This window comes from Tyto alba, unplaced genomic scaffold, assembly GCF_018691265.1.
Source record: "Tyto alba isolate M040663 unplaced genomic scaffold, T.alba_DEE_v4.0 Super-Scaffold_23, whole genome shotgun sequence".
NCBI lineage: Eukaryota > Metazoa > Chordata > Aves > Strigiformes > Tytonidae > Tyto > Tyto alba.
The window spans coordinates 26,825,507-26,844,028 of NW_024881297.1; the positions used below are offsets into that span (position 1 = coordinate 26,825,507).

General features: G+C 43.0%; 1 protein-coding gene across 1 annotated transcript in view; it reads right to left on the bottom strand.

Annotated features, from left to right (window-relative positions):
• ARHGEF38 (Rho guanine nucleotide exchange factor 38) overlaps nt 1-18,191 on the bottom strand; it is a 36,885-nt gene extending 18,694 nt beyond the window's left edge. Inside the window, exons 1-3 of the mRNA XM_042796798.1 lie at nt 18,002-18,191; nt 7,804-7,994; nt 4,152-4,275 (exon numbers count right to left, since the gene is read on the bottom strand). Of these exons, the coding sequence (XP_042652732.1) occupies nt 4,152-4,275; nt 7,804-7,994; nt 18,002-18,188 (502 nt within the window). The 5' untranslated portion in view covers nt 18,189-18,191. The remainder of the gene's footprint in view (nt 1-4,151; nt 4,276-7,803; nt 7,995-18,001) is intronic.
• Nucleotides 18,192-18,522: the final 331 nt, after the last annotated feature.

An 18,522-nucleotide genomic window follows, 5' to 3' on the forward strand; every position in this document is an offset into this window, starting at 1 on the left:
CCTCAGGAAAAGGCACGAAATCTCTACACCTCGCACCCCTTCATACACAACCCCCTAATTCACTGCCCCAGCTTAATGCCCCTTCAGTGGAAACCATGCAGGAGAGCTTAACTGTTAAGGAGAGACAATTTTCGTGTTGTGAGCTGGCAGGAGGGATGAATGTAAGCCTGTTAATTTTCCTTTTGACTTTTTTTTTTTTTCCAACTGAATATGAACTTAAATGGGTTATAACAGGAATAATGACTCTATCTCCCATTAGCCATTTCACTTTTATCTATTTTGCAAAATCCTGAAATGGCAATTGTTATGGCCTAGAATAGAGATTTTTCTTCACATGACAGAGGAACAACCTCCACCCCTCCTCTAATTAAATAAAACCACTGTGGATTACAAACATTTTTATATAGTAACTAGGTTTATATACAACTGAAGGGGAAAACATTTGTATTTCCAGTCCTCTACACCACCATTTCCCCCTAAAGAACAGTTGGGAATTTTAGAGGCACTAAAATAGCCCTGCACCCATTTCCCATTTAATTCTGGTGCCTAATTCTCTCAGTCTAAAACTCCCCTGTCAGTTTCTGTGTATGTAAGAAATATTATCCGAGCAGAGAAGGCATGCTTCTTCTCTTCTGCTGGGATATTTATTCAGTTCTTACACCCTTACATAGCAGCGGCCTGATCAGCATCCTTGGAAATGCATATAATAAACAACAGCAATGCTGAAAACTCCTGTCTCGGGCATTTACTGAAAATTACATCTATGTGGCAACCAGTCCAATGTTTTATAAACATTCCTGTTGAGTTATAACAATGATTATTAAAGTTAAAAGCCAAACACCACATTAATTGGGAGCTCTCTATTCATTCAGAGTGAGCGCCAAGCTGTCAGGTATCCTGCATGTTTCATCCTGACCGGAGTGGGCTGTTTCATAATACATTGCATTGAACTGCTCCATCTTAAAGTGAAAAATGATTCAGTTACCACAGTAACACAGCTCTGGGTTTTTTCCCCTAGCAGCGAAGGTTAACTGGGCTGTCTAATGCATGTTGGTTTCAAGGTGCGAATAAGGGAACAACAATGACAGAGCTAAGACCTCACGAGTTCATTTTAGATACTGTAAGGCCACAGTCAGAAAAGCACCAGCATCCTATAGTTAAATGCTCTTTAGCTGTCTGTCTTCTCTGTCTTGTGCTTAATGCTAATGCTGATGGCTACCAACGCACGTCGCATCCTGACTTTCCCATGAACTCTGTACAGGTCTTTATTAGCCAACAGTGTCAGGGAAAACCTTAACAAGCTTACTCTTGATCCTGCTCCCTTGGCACCCGATTCTCAGAGATGCTGAGCTCTCTCACTTTTCACTAACTTTAAGCAGAGCTCCAAGCGCTCAGCACAGCCCGTACTATGCTAAGCCCTCAACTGAGGGTACGTTTTCAGTAGCAAAAATGCAAGCCATAGACTTACACCTCATTTCTGTATATACTAGAGGCTGAAAATTATCATTCTCTTCTCCGGAATGAAAGAGATGAGCAAGATCTGTTCGCTGATGTATTGTGCCACAATGACAAATACTTTCAGTGATGCTCAATGATGAGAAAAATTATGTGCTGATTTCACGGATAGGGCCTTTTAAAAGCGGATGGATTTCTTAAGCCTAAAGCCCGTCTTGGTTCTGAGCCATATGGACCGAATCAGATGAGCTCTGGGCTCACAGTGGGAGCTTGCTCTATGGACCAAAACCACACTGTATTTGGGCACAGCTTTAAAAATACAGTCTTCTGCACACTCTGACAGAGGCAAATCTGCTGGATGCCTCTCCTTAAGTGTGGTGGGGATCAGTCTCAGAGAGGAAATCCTAGGAGGAAGGCTTGAGTGTCAGAAACAATTTCTCCCTGTGGCTTTCAGTGGTGCTTCCTGTGGGGACAGCAGTGGGAGGAGGAGGAAGAAGGGGCCTAATACCTACAGCCAGGGTAAGGTTACTAAGTCTTCATATTCCTCCATATACACTATCCAGAACAGAGAGGAGAAAAATCACAGGAGAGAACTACAAAGGGTATTTAACCTCAGTGACGTTTAACGTCAGAAGACCAAGCACCACAAAAGGTTCATCCACATTAGCATTTTAGTTCAGATTAGGACAGGGCTTTTGAAGCCGCTCTCTCAGTAGTCCTTGTCTCCCGTGCCTTGGCTGTGCAGTGGAGCAGTCACAAACACAAAAAACTGGATCCCTTTGAGGATGTTAATTATCAGAAGATGCACTCCAAGGGCGTCTCTCAGTCCACAGGAACAGGCTACAGCCAGTCTGAAGTAAGACCTCTTGAAATGTGTAGTATGGATACCAGGTCCTTAGCAGCAACTGTTTCATTCTACAAGTCTGCTCCTATTGGATATTACTATTCATCAATGTGGAGACAGCATAAGGTGTAGAGAACATAGACTAAAATAAGACATGGGTACAAGCAACAGCATTGCTTTGGTTTCAAACCAGTGTTTTGGTTTCAAAGCGGTTCTCCTCAACCTCACCATGATTGGGTTGCCTTCCAAAATAAAGTATTTCAAAGCAAGATGTTTAAACACCATAAACATGGTAGGATATGATGGGTGTGTTAAACATTCTCAGCCTGATTTTTCTATATATGAGCTTCAACAACTTTTACACTCATTATGAAGATCCTGAAAAAATTATCACCTTGATGTACTTTTAAAGGATGATGAACTTACTAACTTATTGCTTATAGTGATGCAATTATTCTCCTTGATTTTGTCTCACCCTTTGGGAAAACATCTCACACCTTACTTGCCATCTTTTAACCTGCCATAAATCAACCAACTCTGTGATCCACAATCCCATTTTCATGGTTCTTTGTCTGATTCTGGAGAAATACACCCTAATAGATGGATTAAATTGTTTGTCTTTACTTCTGGATGTGGCAGGAAACTAAAAAGATGATTCTCTTGGCTGTGAGAAAGGCACTTCCTGCTAGAATAGAACATTGCTTATTAAGGGTATGACTCATCATGATGCACTTTTATTGAAATACCGCCAAACAACCCAGTTGCATCAAACTACGTTAAACTGTTGCCTTGGCAAACCAGATTGAGATATGCTAAGATTAATACTTTCTCCAAGCCTCATATGCTTTAATACCACGTTTCTTAATCAAAAGGCAATCGATAGGTTTTTACCCCATTATTTGTGAGAAGAGGGGTCATTTCTACAGCATGTTACCTGTGGTATGTGGTCAGTTTAGGGAGGAAAGAACCTCTCTGACATCTGAATCATGGCTGGAAGTTTTTTAAAATAAATTGGCTGGCTTTGCACTGAGGCAAATTAAGAATTCTCACCTGATCCCTTAAGGTGGACCACCTACTACCTCTGCACTGAAGAAGCAGTTGTGGGAGATATGATGAGCAGTAACTTCTTAAATCTCCCCAGCTGTGTCAGAATGTCAGGTGAATAGATTACAGCCTTAACATTTGTGGCCTGGCCTGTAGAACGTGTGACTGTTGGTGACATATCCAGGGCCAACCTATTTGCTGAAAATACCCATGATCCCTACAGACATTCCTGCACAGATTCCCACAAACTTTGTATAAGTTACCGTTTTCTTACCTTTGCTGACCATGTCCCTGTTAAGCAAACTTAACCACCGCTCACATAAATTGTACTGCCAGGTGGATCCATGTTTACAAGTTTAGGGGGGGCCTTAGAGGGGTATTGTGACATGTTCATTATTCCAATAATTTTTAATGCTTTTTTGAATGGCACAATTATGAGTGTGCAATGTAAGACTTGGTATAAGCATGAGCACAGTTAGGTAGGCAATATCAAGCTAAATTAAAAGGGTATTATCAGTATGTGGCATAACACAGTGCTGCAGTTTTTACTCATGCTAAATTCACTCTCTCCTTCCTTCCTCCCCCTCGACGTCTGGCTGGATGGAAAAAGAGTATCATGATCATATGAGTACAGTAGAGCCACTGGACAGGTTTCACATGTCATTTTTCCTGTGTCATTATGGACAGATTGTAGCATGTTAGCCTCTGGGATTGGTACTAGTTAAGCCTGATGAGGATAGAGGACAGGAGAGTCTTATGTTTATTCTTTCACGTAGCTTTGTAGAACTCAAGAGGACAGTAAACATACCGATTATTTGCATGGGTGGTTCCACATCTGTCGTGGCTTCTTCCAACAATGACAGCAGTTTGGCTGATACTTGATGGACCAATTCAATGTTGCTAAACAAGCCATCCACGTCAAAGCGAGCAATCTAATGGAATACAAATATTAAGCAGCTACTGACAAAGGATAAAGAAGGACATTGTGTATTACAGACCTTCTCTTGCTATGCCCCGAGTGTTCAACACGCCAGGAAGCACCATTTCTGCAAAACCTTGTATAAACATCCTCCTTGTGACTTCAAGGACACATATACAGTTTTCAGATTAGTATAATATGGTTGACACGGTTAACAAAGGGCATGTTATCAAGGGCTTTTAACCTTATTTTCAACTATTCCTAATCTGAAAGTGTTTACCTAGGAAGGAAATAAATATTATCATCTGAATAAAGAAAAGATCCTTTTCTGGCTTTAAAATGTCTGTTTACTTTCCCACTGAGGAAAAGAATAGTTGACAGTGGGTTTGATTCGCTGATTACCGGCTGCTAACAGAGGCTACTACATAAACTGAGACTTGGTGCTTTGGTGCTAGATACCAGGTACAAAGACTTCCAGATGGTGGTACCATTTTAAGATAGTTGTTCTATAAATCCAAAAACACACACAAGAACATATAATTTCCACTAAAACAAACAGATTTACAATTCTGGATATTAATATAACCTAAAGAGCTTCCTACAGAGCCTGAGTGTACAACACTGACTTCAATGAACTGCATCGATTTACACCAACATAAAATTTCATTCCATGTCCCTACTCATTTTAGAGCAAGTAAAAAATTTACAGGACACATACTTTTCATGCAGTAGTTATTTATTTCCTTGCACAGCAAGGCAACAGTTAATATTCAGGGACAACTGGAGATAGTCAGTGGTAATGTGCTAATACTGAGAACAAAGGCAAGACTGATTTTGACATCCATATTGATATCCTCTAAATGTATCTCTCCATTAGAAACAGAATTGCTGACTTACATAGCAGCTTACCAGATGCCAGGAGGATCAAATTGCATGCTATTGTAACAGAATCAGAAATATACTTTCAGTACTAATGCAGTTAACTTCTTTATAAGTATTATAGGGCCTAAAATATGTTATATCCATTTGGAAATATGAAACAGATTCATTGCTAGGTCAATTTTCTAAATGCTATCCTTCTCTAAACACATTACAAACTTTCAATACTGTAGTTTTTAGAACTAGCCTTAAAACAATATAACATTCCTGAAAGCCTCTCAAACATGCAGAGGTTATTAAATAAAGACAGTTATAATCTCTAAATTACTTTTCCTTTATACATCTAGCAGAGGACTTCTGACCGCTGCCCCAGCACAATGCCTACATCGTATTTGGAACTATGCTGTGCATGGACACTTACACTTGGTAATACAGTGACAAAGGACAGAATTGAAACATATGTTTTCAGGTGGCTGTAAACAAGCAAAGGAAAACAGCATGCTTGTCAAAAACCTCAGCAAGTCCAGCCAGGGAATACTCTTGCTCAGTGCTGGCCAGGCTGGGGAGGGAGTCAAGTGGAGACTACTTCTAAGCGGATGAACAAGTGAGGAGGAAGAAATAAAAAATTCCTTAAAGTTATGCCAGCAGATGTCAGCTCTTCTGAAAATGGGTTGGAACAAACTCTGACAGAGTTTTAAGGAAAAAAAAAAGGTCCTGCAGGAGCTTAAACAGCACAGGCTTCAGCTGGCCACAGCATTTCCTGAAGAGGCAGCGCCAATATCATCTAAAGACACTTTGGCCTCTGCACCTGTATTTTGTCACCGATGTAATAAGAAACACTACATACAGAATACTTGGTTTAAAGTCTATGTAGAATTATTTTTTTTTCTGTATTAGCAGCAGATATCATTTGTGCAGCCTCTGTGACCACTATGTTGCAGACCCTACAAACAAATCTCTCTGGACAGCCTCTTGTATTCCCAGCTTTTGGCTGCATAGTTTTTCTACAAATTGAAATACTGTTGAGGAAAAAGTGCTCTTTGAAGTCTCAGCTGAAAAAGAAAATGGGTATCATTGACCTAATAAGATCTTTTGCCTGAAAGATAGTTTATGAGCCTTCCTTCTTAAATACACCTTTTCTCTGTAGAATGCAGATTTCTGAAGTGCTTACTGGTCTGTCAGGCATAGTATTTCTCCACCATAGCTGTCGGAAAGGTTGGAAAAAGTTATCTTTATGACTGAATTTAACCCTGATGGGGAGGTTCATGCTATTCCAGGTTGCTATCATGGAAAATACTTGGAAATATTATGGAAAACACCATTTAATATCTTCATAAGTGATCTGGATGATGGCATCAAGTGTACCCTGAGGAAGTCTGCTGACAATGCCAAACTGAGTAGGGAGGTGGACAGTTCGGAAGGGAGAGCCACCCTGCAGGAAGATCTAGATAGGTTGGAGGACTGGGCTAACAAAACCCATACGAAGTTCAACGAGGACAAGTGTAAGGTCTTGCACCTGGGAAAAGATAATCCAGGAGTGCAGCAGAGTCTGGGATCTACCTGGCTGGGCAGAAGCTCTGTGGAAAGGGACCTGGAGGTCCTGGTGGACAACGAGGTCCATAGGAGTGAACCGTGGGCTGCAGCAAAGAAGCAAGCCAACAGGGTGCTGGGCTGCATCAACGAGGGCATCACCAGCACAGCTGGAGAAGTAATTATACCACTCCACTCATCACTTGTCAGGCCACACCTGGAATACTGTGTTCAGTTTTGGTCCTCGCTATGCATAAAAGGTGTGGGCAGGCTGAAGAGGATCCAGAGAAGAGCTACAAAAATGATCAAAGGACTGAGAAGCCTGTCACATGAGGAAAGGCTGAGAGAACTGGGTTTGTTCAGCCTTGAGAAGAGAAGGCTTAGGGGAGATCTTATCATCATGTTTTAGTGTTTAAAGGGTGGCTGCAAAGAAAATGGAGACTCCCTTTTTAGAGGGAGTCCTGTGGAGAAGGCAAGGGGTAATGTGTACAAGTTACTCCTAGGGAGATTCCAATTGGACACAAGAGGAAAATCTTTCACAGTGCGAACCATCAGCCACTGGAATAATCTCCCCAGGGAAGTGGTAGATTCCCCAACATTGGACACTTTTGAGTTTCAACTGGACAGGGTGCTATGCCATCTTGTCTAGACTGTGCTTTTGCCAAGAAAGGTTGGATCAGATGATCCTTGAGGCCCCTTCCAACCTGGTATTCCATCATTCTATGATTCTATGAAAATACTTGGGTTTCCCGTTTTTTACTACTTTTGGAGGTGCCAGTAAAGGTCTGCCAGAGCATGCACCAGGGGTTATAATTACAGAGCAGTATGTAGAGATGGAAGCAGCTATTGCAGCCTATGAGCAGGAATACAGCATCCAAGCTGCCCTCTGGGTAAGTACCATGATGCAGGCTTTATGCTACTACAGTGCAAGTGTCAGGAGCATATCTGACTTCCTGCTCTCCTTGTTAGAGCCCTGGAATGTCCCTTTCCAGAAAGCTAGCTCCAGTCCTGCTCCTGGCACCACGTCACTCTTGCACTGGCACTTGTGCTGGCGTTAAGATGATCTGCAAGCAGAACATGGGTGAACTGAGGCTTTCGTGTCACCGTCTAGTCCCCCGCCCCCAGCACTCACCTGCTTGTTTCTCAGGGGCTGAATCACTTCCTTGATGCAGAGATCCAGGTCGCTGATATAGTCTTTCTCTGTCTGCATGAGTTCTGCGATGATTTTCACCCTCTTGGCCATCATGCGTCTGCTAATTTGTTCTTCGTCCTCCTGTGGCGAAGTGGCAGGGGTTGAGGACCCCATCTGTGGGGCCATTTTTTCTGTTTAAAAGAGAGGGATTTGTGAGGAGCATCATAATCCCACATACTCACCCATCTTGCCCTGCACAACTGAGGGGGTGCCTGTTGGAAACTTTTAAATTGCCAAGGGGAGCAGGAAAAGAAGCATAAGAAATGGCAATCCCAGATACACCAACTGTCATCCCATCTCCCTCCTCTAAAAGAGGCCATGGGTTAGGTGAAGGAAACCATCCATTTGTCAGTAAGGGGATAACCCATCACTGGTCCCTGCAGCTTTGATGTCGTGCACGTGGGCAGAAATCTTCCATGGAGCACAGGAGAGTCTGAGCCTTGTTACACTGAAATTCAAGGATGGCTGATGCCCTTCTACTCCTTTGAAAACAGTCTTGGTCTGACAACTATTATGGTTTGGAGGATGGGAGAAAATGTGTTCCTGTAGAAGAAAAAGGCTGCGTTTGCCATAAATAAGCTTCACTGGAATAACCTTTGTTCTGTATGATGTAATGTTGAGTCTATTCATGAGAGTCTGAGGGCTGCAGGTACTGGAAGACAAGCTTTCAAATGAAGACAGTATTACTAATGATGACAATGAAACTTGTAATTCTGTTTAAAAAGATTTCTTTGAAAGAGGCAAGGGAATTACAGAGCATATGTGAAAACCTTTAATGATCAATAACAAACATTTCTTGGAACAACAGAGATCATAGAGATCAGGACATTCTCAAATATTTTTCTATACTTCAGACCTAGATTATCTGATTTGTTCCAACACATGGAAATGCAAGTGAGTCTTCTACAGATAGGTAATTTATGCGTGCTACAGGACCTGCACACAACCTACTTATCTGTAGTGATGGCCATCCCTTTTGCTGGTTCGTAAGCCAGACTGCAGACATCCATGTCAGCTGCACAAAGGGCACTGAATTTTACCTCTGTATACTGACAATCTGTATTCTTCATTAGGAAGAACACACACACAGAGGAAAAAATGTTAAATATTTCTTCTGGTGTTTTTCTGCTAGCCACAAGATGGTGCAGAGTACCAACAAAGATGGAAATATGATTACTGTACTCTTCTCTGCGTTAGCTGGGTTGTGCTTTGACAGCACGGGCTTTCATTGCTCAGCAGCAAAGGTCGGGAATCTCTGCTGAGGATCAGACTGCTACGCCTTCATGTCAACTTCTTGTCGGGACCATTCTGTATAACGAGGCAACAGCAAGCAGTATCTGATGCTTTGGTTGCTGACAGCCAATATGGAATATATTGCAGTTGTTTGAATTGATTGTCAAGGGCAAGGTCATGAGCACTCAAGTGAACGTTGAAGGGTGTGCAACTCACCCATACAACACCAGCCAAGGCTCTAGATGATAACCTGGAGCTGGACTTCTGGCAAAACCAAGCAGCTTTCAGGAGAGAGGGCTGTGAGCTCTCTTCTCCTGAAAGGTGTAAAATGTTATAAATCCACTGTATTGTCACCCCCAAGTCCTTCTACAATTATGCTGACCAGTGAAATTCAGAAAAGACAGTTTTATTATTAATTCTTCTCCCGTCAGGTTTTCTAGTGAGACGGATGTGACCAGTTATTGTTTTAAATAGCTGCTTCTGGGACTGCACCTGTGCCTCTGCACTGCTGATTTTAAACAGTAAAGACAAGGAGCCTAAACAAACCAGGGAGGGGGGGCTGTTTTTTCAGACTTTTTTGTATTTAGATGTACTTTTTATATTTGAATTTTTAGCCATGAAGTCTGTGTATAACACTGGTATGAACATTCTGTCCTCAAGTTTGTACACAGACAGTAAAATGGAAACATGATGAGGATGTCTCCCCCCTGCAATGCTTAGGCTATCAAAAGAATTTAGAGCTGAATCTTGCCCCAGTGAGTTTGTGCTGGTGTGAGTGCATGGGCTGCACAGGAGCTTGCTCTGCTGCAGAGCTCATCCACCAAAGGTTCTGTGTGCCAGACAAAACAGACTCTGCCCTTACTTCAGTGAGGAGGAGAGCAAACTTAGTACCAGTATCATTTCACAGCTCCCTCTGAGCAATTTTCTGCCAGGGTTGCAAAATGAGACCACCTTGCCTGCCGCTTACATGCTAAAATGGCAGGTACTTTTTCCTCTAAAAACTTACAGTACGTAACCATGCTTACAAATTCACAAGGAATCACATAAACAACATGTTTCTGTTCCAGTTCTGCACCAAAATCAGCATTTTTCTTGAGATCGGGTATGAAAATGTTTGTGTGCGTGTGACTGTATTTGAAAGTTCAGGGCAACTCCTGAGAAAGTGCAGAGAGAAGCAGATGCCCTAGAAGATCTCAGAAGTGTCATTTTGTCTCAGGTGCAGCACTGTTACGATATCAGATGGAATTAGAAGGTAAACACAAGATGCTGTGCAAAAGAACTTTCTAATCTTTTATACTGGTAACAGGGGAGGGCATTATATGAGCAAAATAAAGCCACTGTATCCCACTTCAGGCTTGAAGTTGCAATCCCTCGAGAGGCTCTTCTTTCAGTTTATGTCATTAGATCACGCTGATCAAATTTGATTCTTGAATTATGTCAGGGCTCATCTATTATCCTTATTGCATGATAGATAATAATGCCAGGAAAGAAAAAGTATTCTCAACAGGAAGATATAACTGTGAGAAATATCAGGTAGATGCTGTTTCCTTATAGAAAACATGTTTTTTAATAAATGTATCCTTTTGTTAAAAGTAATACAATTTTCCATTTTCACTCAATACATTCACTTTTTCATTTCAGGTATGTCTGTCTCTATAGAATGCAACAGCAAGATCCTGAAGTGATGATTACTGCCAAAACCTGTGATTTCATGTTCAGCTGATTGCTTTTGACCAGTTTGAGCACATTAGTAGCTTGCTGAAATCCTTGTGGAGTAAGTGAAAGTTTAATGAATGCACAAACAGCAAGTGCGTATCTGGAATATAAGCAGACTCATTTCTACCTGGTAATGTGTACCAGCCCCAGAACAGTTTGAGAGAGAGGATTAGTAGGAAGAGACATTGCTGAGGATTAACTGTTACAGTAAGAATTTGTCTCATTCATCCTCGGAGACACCAGAGTTAGAAACAACAAAAAAACTGTCTGATGAATGGTTTATTAGACAGCTGCATCTCAAGACCAGTTTATAAAAAGGTCATTGGTGATTTTAGTAGACATAAAAATGTAAAGTAGAAGATAATGTTTGCAATTTGTTGCTTTGTGATGTCAGTTACCTGCAGGAGTCACCTTTCTGCAGGACTTTGCTTTAGACAGGAAGGCGATGACTTTGGTTTTCCAGTTGTGTGTTGAAGCACACAGCTCTAGTTGCACGAAACAAGAAGTTCACTGTGTGATGACGTGGACAAAGCAGCCATTCTGTCTTACAAAAACAGTTTCTTTCAAGTGTGAAGTCTAAAAATATTCCCCAGATGGAGACATCCAGCAATGCAGTGAGAGCGTGGAGGAACAGAGCTTGCAATGTGCAAATGCAGTGGCTCCTTTCTAGGCCCAGGGGAGGTATTGGGGAATCCAAAGCAAGTGACCAGAGGAGCAGCCATAGCAGGTTTGCAAGATCTATGTGTGCAAATTTCCCTGGCTTTCCCACCTAGAGAGTGAGCAGCTCCAGGAGATTTGCTCTATTCATCCTTCCTCACAGGTAAGATGATCAGGTTGGATATTACATTTGCCTTTGGGGACAGCACCCAGCTTTCTCCCCATCTAATGCTTTCCATCTGGAAGTGAAAGTACTGACACAGAATATAGCAACATGTACAGTGGTGTCAGTGCATGGAGAGAGTAACAGGCCTTTTAATTACTTAGGCAGCATTTGGAGGATGTCAAAGGAACCCAAGTTCTGCACTCATGCTGTGCATATACAGGGATTTTGCCTGGCACAAGAGAGCAGCGAAGGCATAAGTTATCAAGGTATTACAAACAAATTACAGCATTACTGTGTTTTCATGTGTGAAACCTGAGTCTCCCACCACCCTGGATAAAAATACTCCTCTGTGAAAGCAAGTCCTCAGATAGCCTGTACCCTCAGATAACCTATTACACACGGGAATGTACACTGGCTTTTATCAGCTGGATTTGGGAATGAAATGCAGGCAGACAAGTTCAGAGACTGCTGCTGTGGCAGCTCTCCTCTCCCCCCTCCCATGTCCCCTCACACCAGGGCCCTGGCTCTGCCCCTTACACCTCTGCTTCCACTGCGGGTGCCGGGAAGGCTGTGGGGCACAGGGATCCTTGAAAAAGAGGGAGCCTGAAATGGGACAAGCAGTGGGAAAGGATGGAGAGTCCCACTGCGTGTGCATGAAGTGCATCACACGAGCTAACACACAAGTTTTACTTCAGATCTCCCCGCCTCGTGAGGCAACACTTCATAGGGGTGTCATTATACTTTTGCAACAGAGTTATTACAGTGCAACCACATGGTGCAAACATGATTGTGAATTAGATCTGCTGAACTCCAAGTTGGGCATTGAAATATAAAAGGATTGGCAGAGGGTTGTGGAGGAAACCTTTTTTTTCTTTTAAGCACAGATGCACAAAACAGCAGCATTGTTCAGGAGCGGGTTTGTTGCACGTGGGCTGTGAGTTACACGTGCCAAAAGCCCCTTTTCTGAACACAGGAGGAGAACACCACAGGACCAGAATGACCTTGCACCAGTCTTCCTGGGCAACAGGCCCGCTCATAAAATCTGCATCAGAGACTTCCTTGCAATTGGGTCATTCAATCTTTGATCATTTTTCTGTTCCATAAGGTACAGAAAATATTTACATTCAACACGCAAGTTCTTTCTTCAATTCCTTGACAGCAGACCGCTTTAATTATATGTGTGCTGACAGGACTACAGAGAGATCCCATGTGACCGCAGTGGAAGGGAAGAAAGCTTATCATCAGGTGACAGAAGAATGCCCTTATTGTTAGCGCCAATACTTACAAATAAACCTTTCCAGTGTGTCATATACCGGTATAAATATACCACTCCTGTGGCACTGAGCTAATATGTTAATAAAGTAAGAACCGAGGAAGGGTTGCATCTGAACCGCTTCCCCTGGGGCACATGCACCTCAAGATTTGGCACGGATTAGCTGTACGAACTGTGAGCTGTGTGACCCACAACAAAGTATCCCAATTAATAAAACATTTGCTAATATGCTCAGGGACAGATCCGTAAACCAGCTTGGGTCCTAGTCTTCACTCCTTTACGCTGGTTGCTCTTACCAGTTAAGCTGCAGTGTCTTCTAAGAGTCCTAAGCCACACAGCAGGACTGGATTGTGCTAAGTGCTGTGCAAACACAGCAGCACAAAATGGATTCTGCTCTGAAAAGATGTGCTCGCTTCCCAGCCTGGCTGCCACTGCAACAAGTTCAAGGAATAACTCCAGCATTATTACAGTGCAAGTTAACAGAATTCAATCCTCCAAGCTTGAATTTGCACAGAAGAAAATAAAAGTATTTCTTAGATGGTGATTTTTCATCACAGGGCACAGGGGGGTATTTTCATCCAGCCATCTCCTACACTTCAAGAAATAATTCAGACTTTTACTCCTCACTGTACTTCAGCAAACCAGCCGCTCCAAAGATCAATACATTTTGCAGTGAAATAGGATATTATCTGCATTGTAGTCCACAGAAAGCTAACCCGTGAGCACAAGGCAAAGCAAATAAGGAACTGGGGAGAGGCGTGGAGGATGGTTACTCGTGGCGGGAGGTGCCAAGAAGCCGGGAGCGTGGGCAGCCCACGCGGGCAGGAGCGGTGTGCTCTGCAGGCAGGGAGCGGGGTGGGATGCAGGAAGGTGCCCTGCTCGCGATGGAGCGAAGGGGGATGAGTTGCCTCTGGCTGGGCGTTTGTATGCCAAGGGATAGCAACATTCCAGGGATTTCTATCATTTCGCAGGGCTCTGTGTCATTTCTGGTGTTGGTTATTTCTCATAACTACGTTAGACACAGGTAAAATGTGAAATTCGGGGTTCAGATGCGACCTCTGAGGCAATATATTGTGGTAGGTGGGTGATTTGAATCACTGTATCTATTACCAGTATGTCACGGATTTATTTTAAATTGAAGCATGTGCAAATCATTTAACAGCGCAGCTGACCCATTCACAGTTAAAGTTATAAGGAAGTTAATATGTAATAAATTTGTAAAACAAGAAGTATTTTCAAAGCATGCATTGTCTCACTGAACATTGCAAATGCAATCTCCAATTCCTTCTGGAAACCCACCATTTTCTATAGCTCATTTTTCACACCAAGCACAAGTTTGGTATATGATTATTAACAAAACCCAACAATCTGTCCAAAACCTAACAGGCAGTGAACTATGGTTTAAATTTCTTTTCATGGTCTTCCCTTTTTGGTTAATAGCATGTATCCTTCTGTGACACATTGTATCTTAACCTGTGATGATGTTGCAAACATTTATCTGCCAATAACTACATTAAGCGAACTCCTTACTGAAATACACAGGTACTCACAGAATGGTAGCTTTAGGTTAATTCAAAGACTGATCCCAATATTAATGCAATACATAGATATTTATAGAGTTACTTTTACAGCTGCTGCTGATGGTTTTTCACTGTAGGAAAGAGACCAACTTCTACCAGCTAAACAGCTAGGGATAATACACTGGAAAACAGAGCTGCTAAATACCGTTTTGTGCCATTGCTTAAGGATAGTAGCAAGTTCTTAATTCCTCTTCAGAGGACATACATGCAGGATTTTCTGGTGAATGTAAAGCACAGCACTGCAGAGAAATATCACAGGAGCTCTGTCTTAGCTCTTATAATGACCCTTGATATTATTTCTGCATCCACTACAAATGCTAGTGAATATATCTTCCTTAACCTCATTCTTTCCTCTTTAGAAGAGTGATGCTTCTGTCCAGTTGGTGGAGAACTATGGAAGAAAATATATATATCTATGTGTGGCTTAATCAATGGCTGGGCTCATCTAAGAATGCAATTACAACCTGAGTTCTAAATGATTGCATGGTTGTATCAGGAACCTGCCATTTGATAGCAATTGCCCTATTTTCCCCTATCTAAAATGGGGCTGCAGGCATTTGGTTATCTCACAGGATGAGGTGAAATAGGTGCACTAATTCTTGCCAGGATCTTTGAGAATATAATGGTTACTTTGCATCTTATTTCCTTTCTAAAAAGAGTAAAGCCAGGAGGTGTTGCATGGCCATTCACACCAGATAAGGTATTGAATAGATGTGTCTACTATAATAATTAACTACGAAAATGCTTTCTTGTGTTTTTAATGAATCCTTAATTTTGAAGTGAAAAACACTTGCAGATGTTTACACCTTTGACAATGCTATTGTGCTCATGTTTGTAGACTTACAGAGCAAACCACCTTTTTACTCTGAAGATCTGGGTGGTAGGCCTGCCTTTCTCACTCTTTACAGAAAACATTTTGGATTCTGTATAAAACAGGGAAACCAAGGGCAGGAACTGAATTCTCATGAGTTTTTATACCTGACTGTTGGCTCACTTGTTTTTTGTTTGTTTGTTTATAGGCTTTCATTTGGGGACCTATATTTCTAGCACATTGAGCTGCACTTTGAGCATATACTTCAGAGTTGCTGGAAATGGCTGGTGGGGGTGTGTGCCAACAGCCTGGTTTCTGCTCAGGGACCATTTACAGCACACAGAGGGCTAGAAGGACCCTCGAGAGATGTCTTGCCCATGCTTCACCTTGTGCAAATGTGCTGCAATGATGATGTAGGCACTGGGATGTAAAGACACCTTGGACCCCCTGCTCTGCTTATGTTGCCTGCCACCACCAGAGATGGGGGTCCTGCAGCCTCTGATCCTTAACTGTGGAAACCTGCCCCACTCACAGGAGATTCCCCTCTGCAGGGTTTGCTCCTGTTGCATCTCCCTGTCTTATACATCCTTGTCTGTGCTAATACCTGCCACAGCTCTGCAGACTGTGTGTCAGAAAACATATTAACAGGGAACTACAGAAGGGAGGGGCAACTAAACACAGAGCTTTTCCTCCAATTCATATGGGAAGCAAGTGCAAATTATTACCATTTGTATCTTTTTGCAAAGCATTTACTGTTCCAGTGATATCAGAATCCCAACCTGTTGGTACTCAACAGACCATTTATGTCACCCACAGAGCTGTCTGGTTTTCTTACCAAGAATGGAGACCTCAAAAGCTTTGTGCCAACAAAACCACTTCCCTCACCTTGGAGTAAGCTGTTTCACATCCAAGTGTTAGTGAGAAAAATGAAGAACAGAAAGGCAAACAGTCATAGCACATCATCAGCGCTGGCAGGTAGCATATTAGGTTGGGATCTGTGATCATAATCAGATTCAGGCACATCTAGCTCAGCAAAATTTGATCCAGATCAGGCCTTGGCACACAGCTGCATCTCTTTCTATTGCGACTGTAAATACACTTCATAGGAATTTCTACTGACTTTGTATTTTCACTCTGAGGACAGACAACTTCTCATCCAATATAAAGCCTGCAGGTGCCTTGTTAACCCACCACTGCTTTTCTTGAACAAATGCAAGCAAGCAAAGTGAGCTGATATCAGACCAGTGCTCTGCAATAGGTGGCTGTGGCAGTCTCAGCTGGTGGCAGGAGCTGTGAAGCTGGATTTACCATCTCCTTGGACTGCTGCCATGAATATGACCTCACGCTCTGCCATGACTACCCAGGCTTCCCTGCCTCTTTTGCTCCAGATTTTAAACAGGAGACGTTCATGGCATGAATACACCTGGCAACGGACACAAAGATCTCACACTTTTTGCTGGACACTGCTCTGATAACCTTGACCTCACCTGGGCAACCCCCTTCATTAGTAAAAAAATGTTGCTTTGGTGGGACACGTGCCAGGAGCTTGCCAGCCAACCCACAGAGATCCGTGCTTGTATCCTGAAACACCCCTGCCAGATCCCTGCAGCACGTGCCTGACTTAACTGAAGATTTTTCATCTTCTCATTGATTAGCTATCACAAGGAAGGAACAGCATAATCAATGAACCACTCTGTTGTTCTCAGCATATGCAGCCACCATAGAAATTCTATTATTTTCAGGTCTATTATTTTATTTTCTGCTTTTATTGTCTCTCTGAAGGAATGTTACTTCCTAATTAAGTACATCAAAACCATAATACAGCAACCCAAAGTATTTTTCCATTTTATTTCTCCATAAAGGATTACTGCCACAAAAATGATTGTCAGTAGGCAGCTATAGCACTATTAGTAATAGATATTTATATTATAATAATACTCAAACCCCACATTTGTGTTGGGACTGTGCTGTTCAAGACTCTGGAAACCCACAGAAATTTGTCAGTTTGTGTTGCAGAGCACTCCCAGAAATAGTCATACACATTCTTTATGCTTTTCCTCAATTTGTGGCATCACATTTCATTTTTGATTGACAGGCCCAATACTGACTTACTTTGCCAATTTCTGATCCAGATGCAATTTGGTCATTTGAAAAGAAACACCTTCTATAATGGCATAATTTGAATCAGCATATTCATCAAAGCATGTATTTGGACATACTTCAGTTCAGGCTTGTACAATCTGAGCAACAGATAAACGCATTATAGATCCTAGTATTTTTAACTGAAAGAAAAAGCTGCCCTCGATGTTTCTAACTACTTAGCATATACCCCACTTGATATGACAGCCAAAGACAGGCGGGGTGGAGCCATCGCATTTTGACGTTACTGTTTGCGTTGCAGATGCATTCTGGTGACAAACAAGAAAGACCCTGGCTGGATACTCATTTTGCAGAAACACACCAAAACCTTTGATTGTATTTTGTGTCCTGTCTACACGACATTATTTAGAAAAATCAGGGGAAATATTTCACGCCCTGGAAGTGGGGGCAAGGGTGAGAGGGGGCAATTGCTCACTCCAGCTGTGAGTGCGTGGCTGCCAGTTCCCTGCTGTATCTCGAGGCTGCAGCCTGGAGGGTGTTGAGATACCGCCCCAGCCCAGAGCATCCCCAGCGGCAGAGCACCGGGCAAGCTTCCCCCATACCTTGTAATTTCTGGCTGTACTCTGTCCTGTCAGACTGACTTCTCCTCAAGGTGCCATGGTCCCCGGCGGTTGCGGTGCTCTCCACCACGGGCTCTGTCCTCCTCCTCTCCCCCAGGTACAGCTTGTTCCTCAGCAGGGCCAAATTCCTCCTCCTGCCCCCCACGCCTTCCTTCCCTGGAGAGTCCATGCTCGCCACGGCCAGCCTTGCTTGGTGGTGGTGGTGGCTGCAGGCGGGGGGGGCAATAGCTTGATTTTTTAGGAAGGTGAACTCTCTACCCGGGTGAAGTCTGGTTGCTTTGGGCCTGGTTTTGGAGCAGGGCTCCCCAGGGCCCCGGGCTCAGCCCTGTCACCGGTGCTGGAGCAGCTCCACCCCCGGGAAGCTGCCGCCCCAGGCAGTGTTTGCATTCACCTGCCCTGTGTGCAAGCACGCCCAGCCCAAACCGCAGCCATTCACGGCCCCTTTCCCCGCTGCAGGGTACGCTCCTCACCCCGCCGCGGGGCCGTGGGTGCCGGCACCCCAA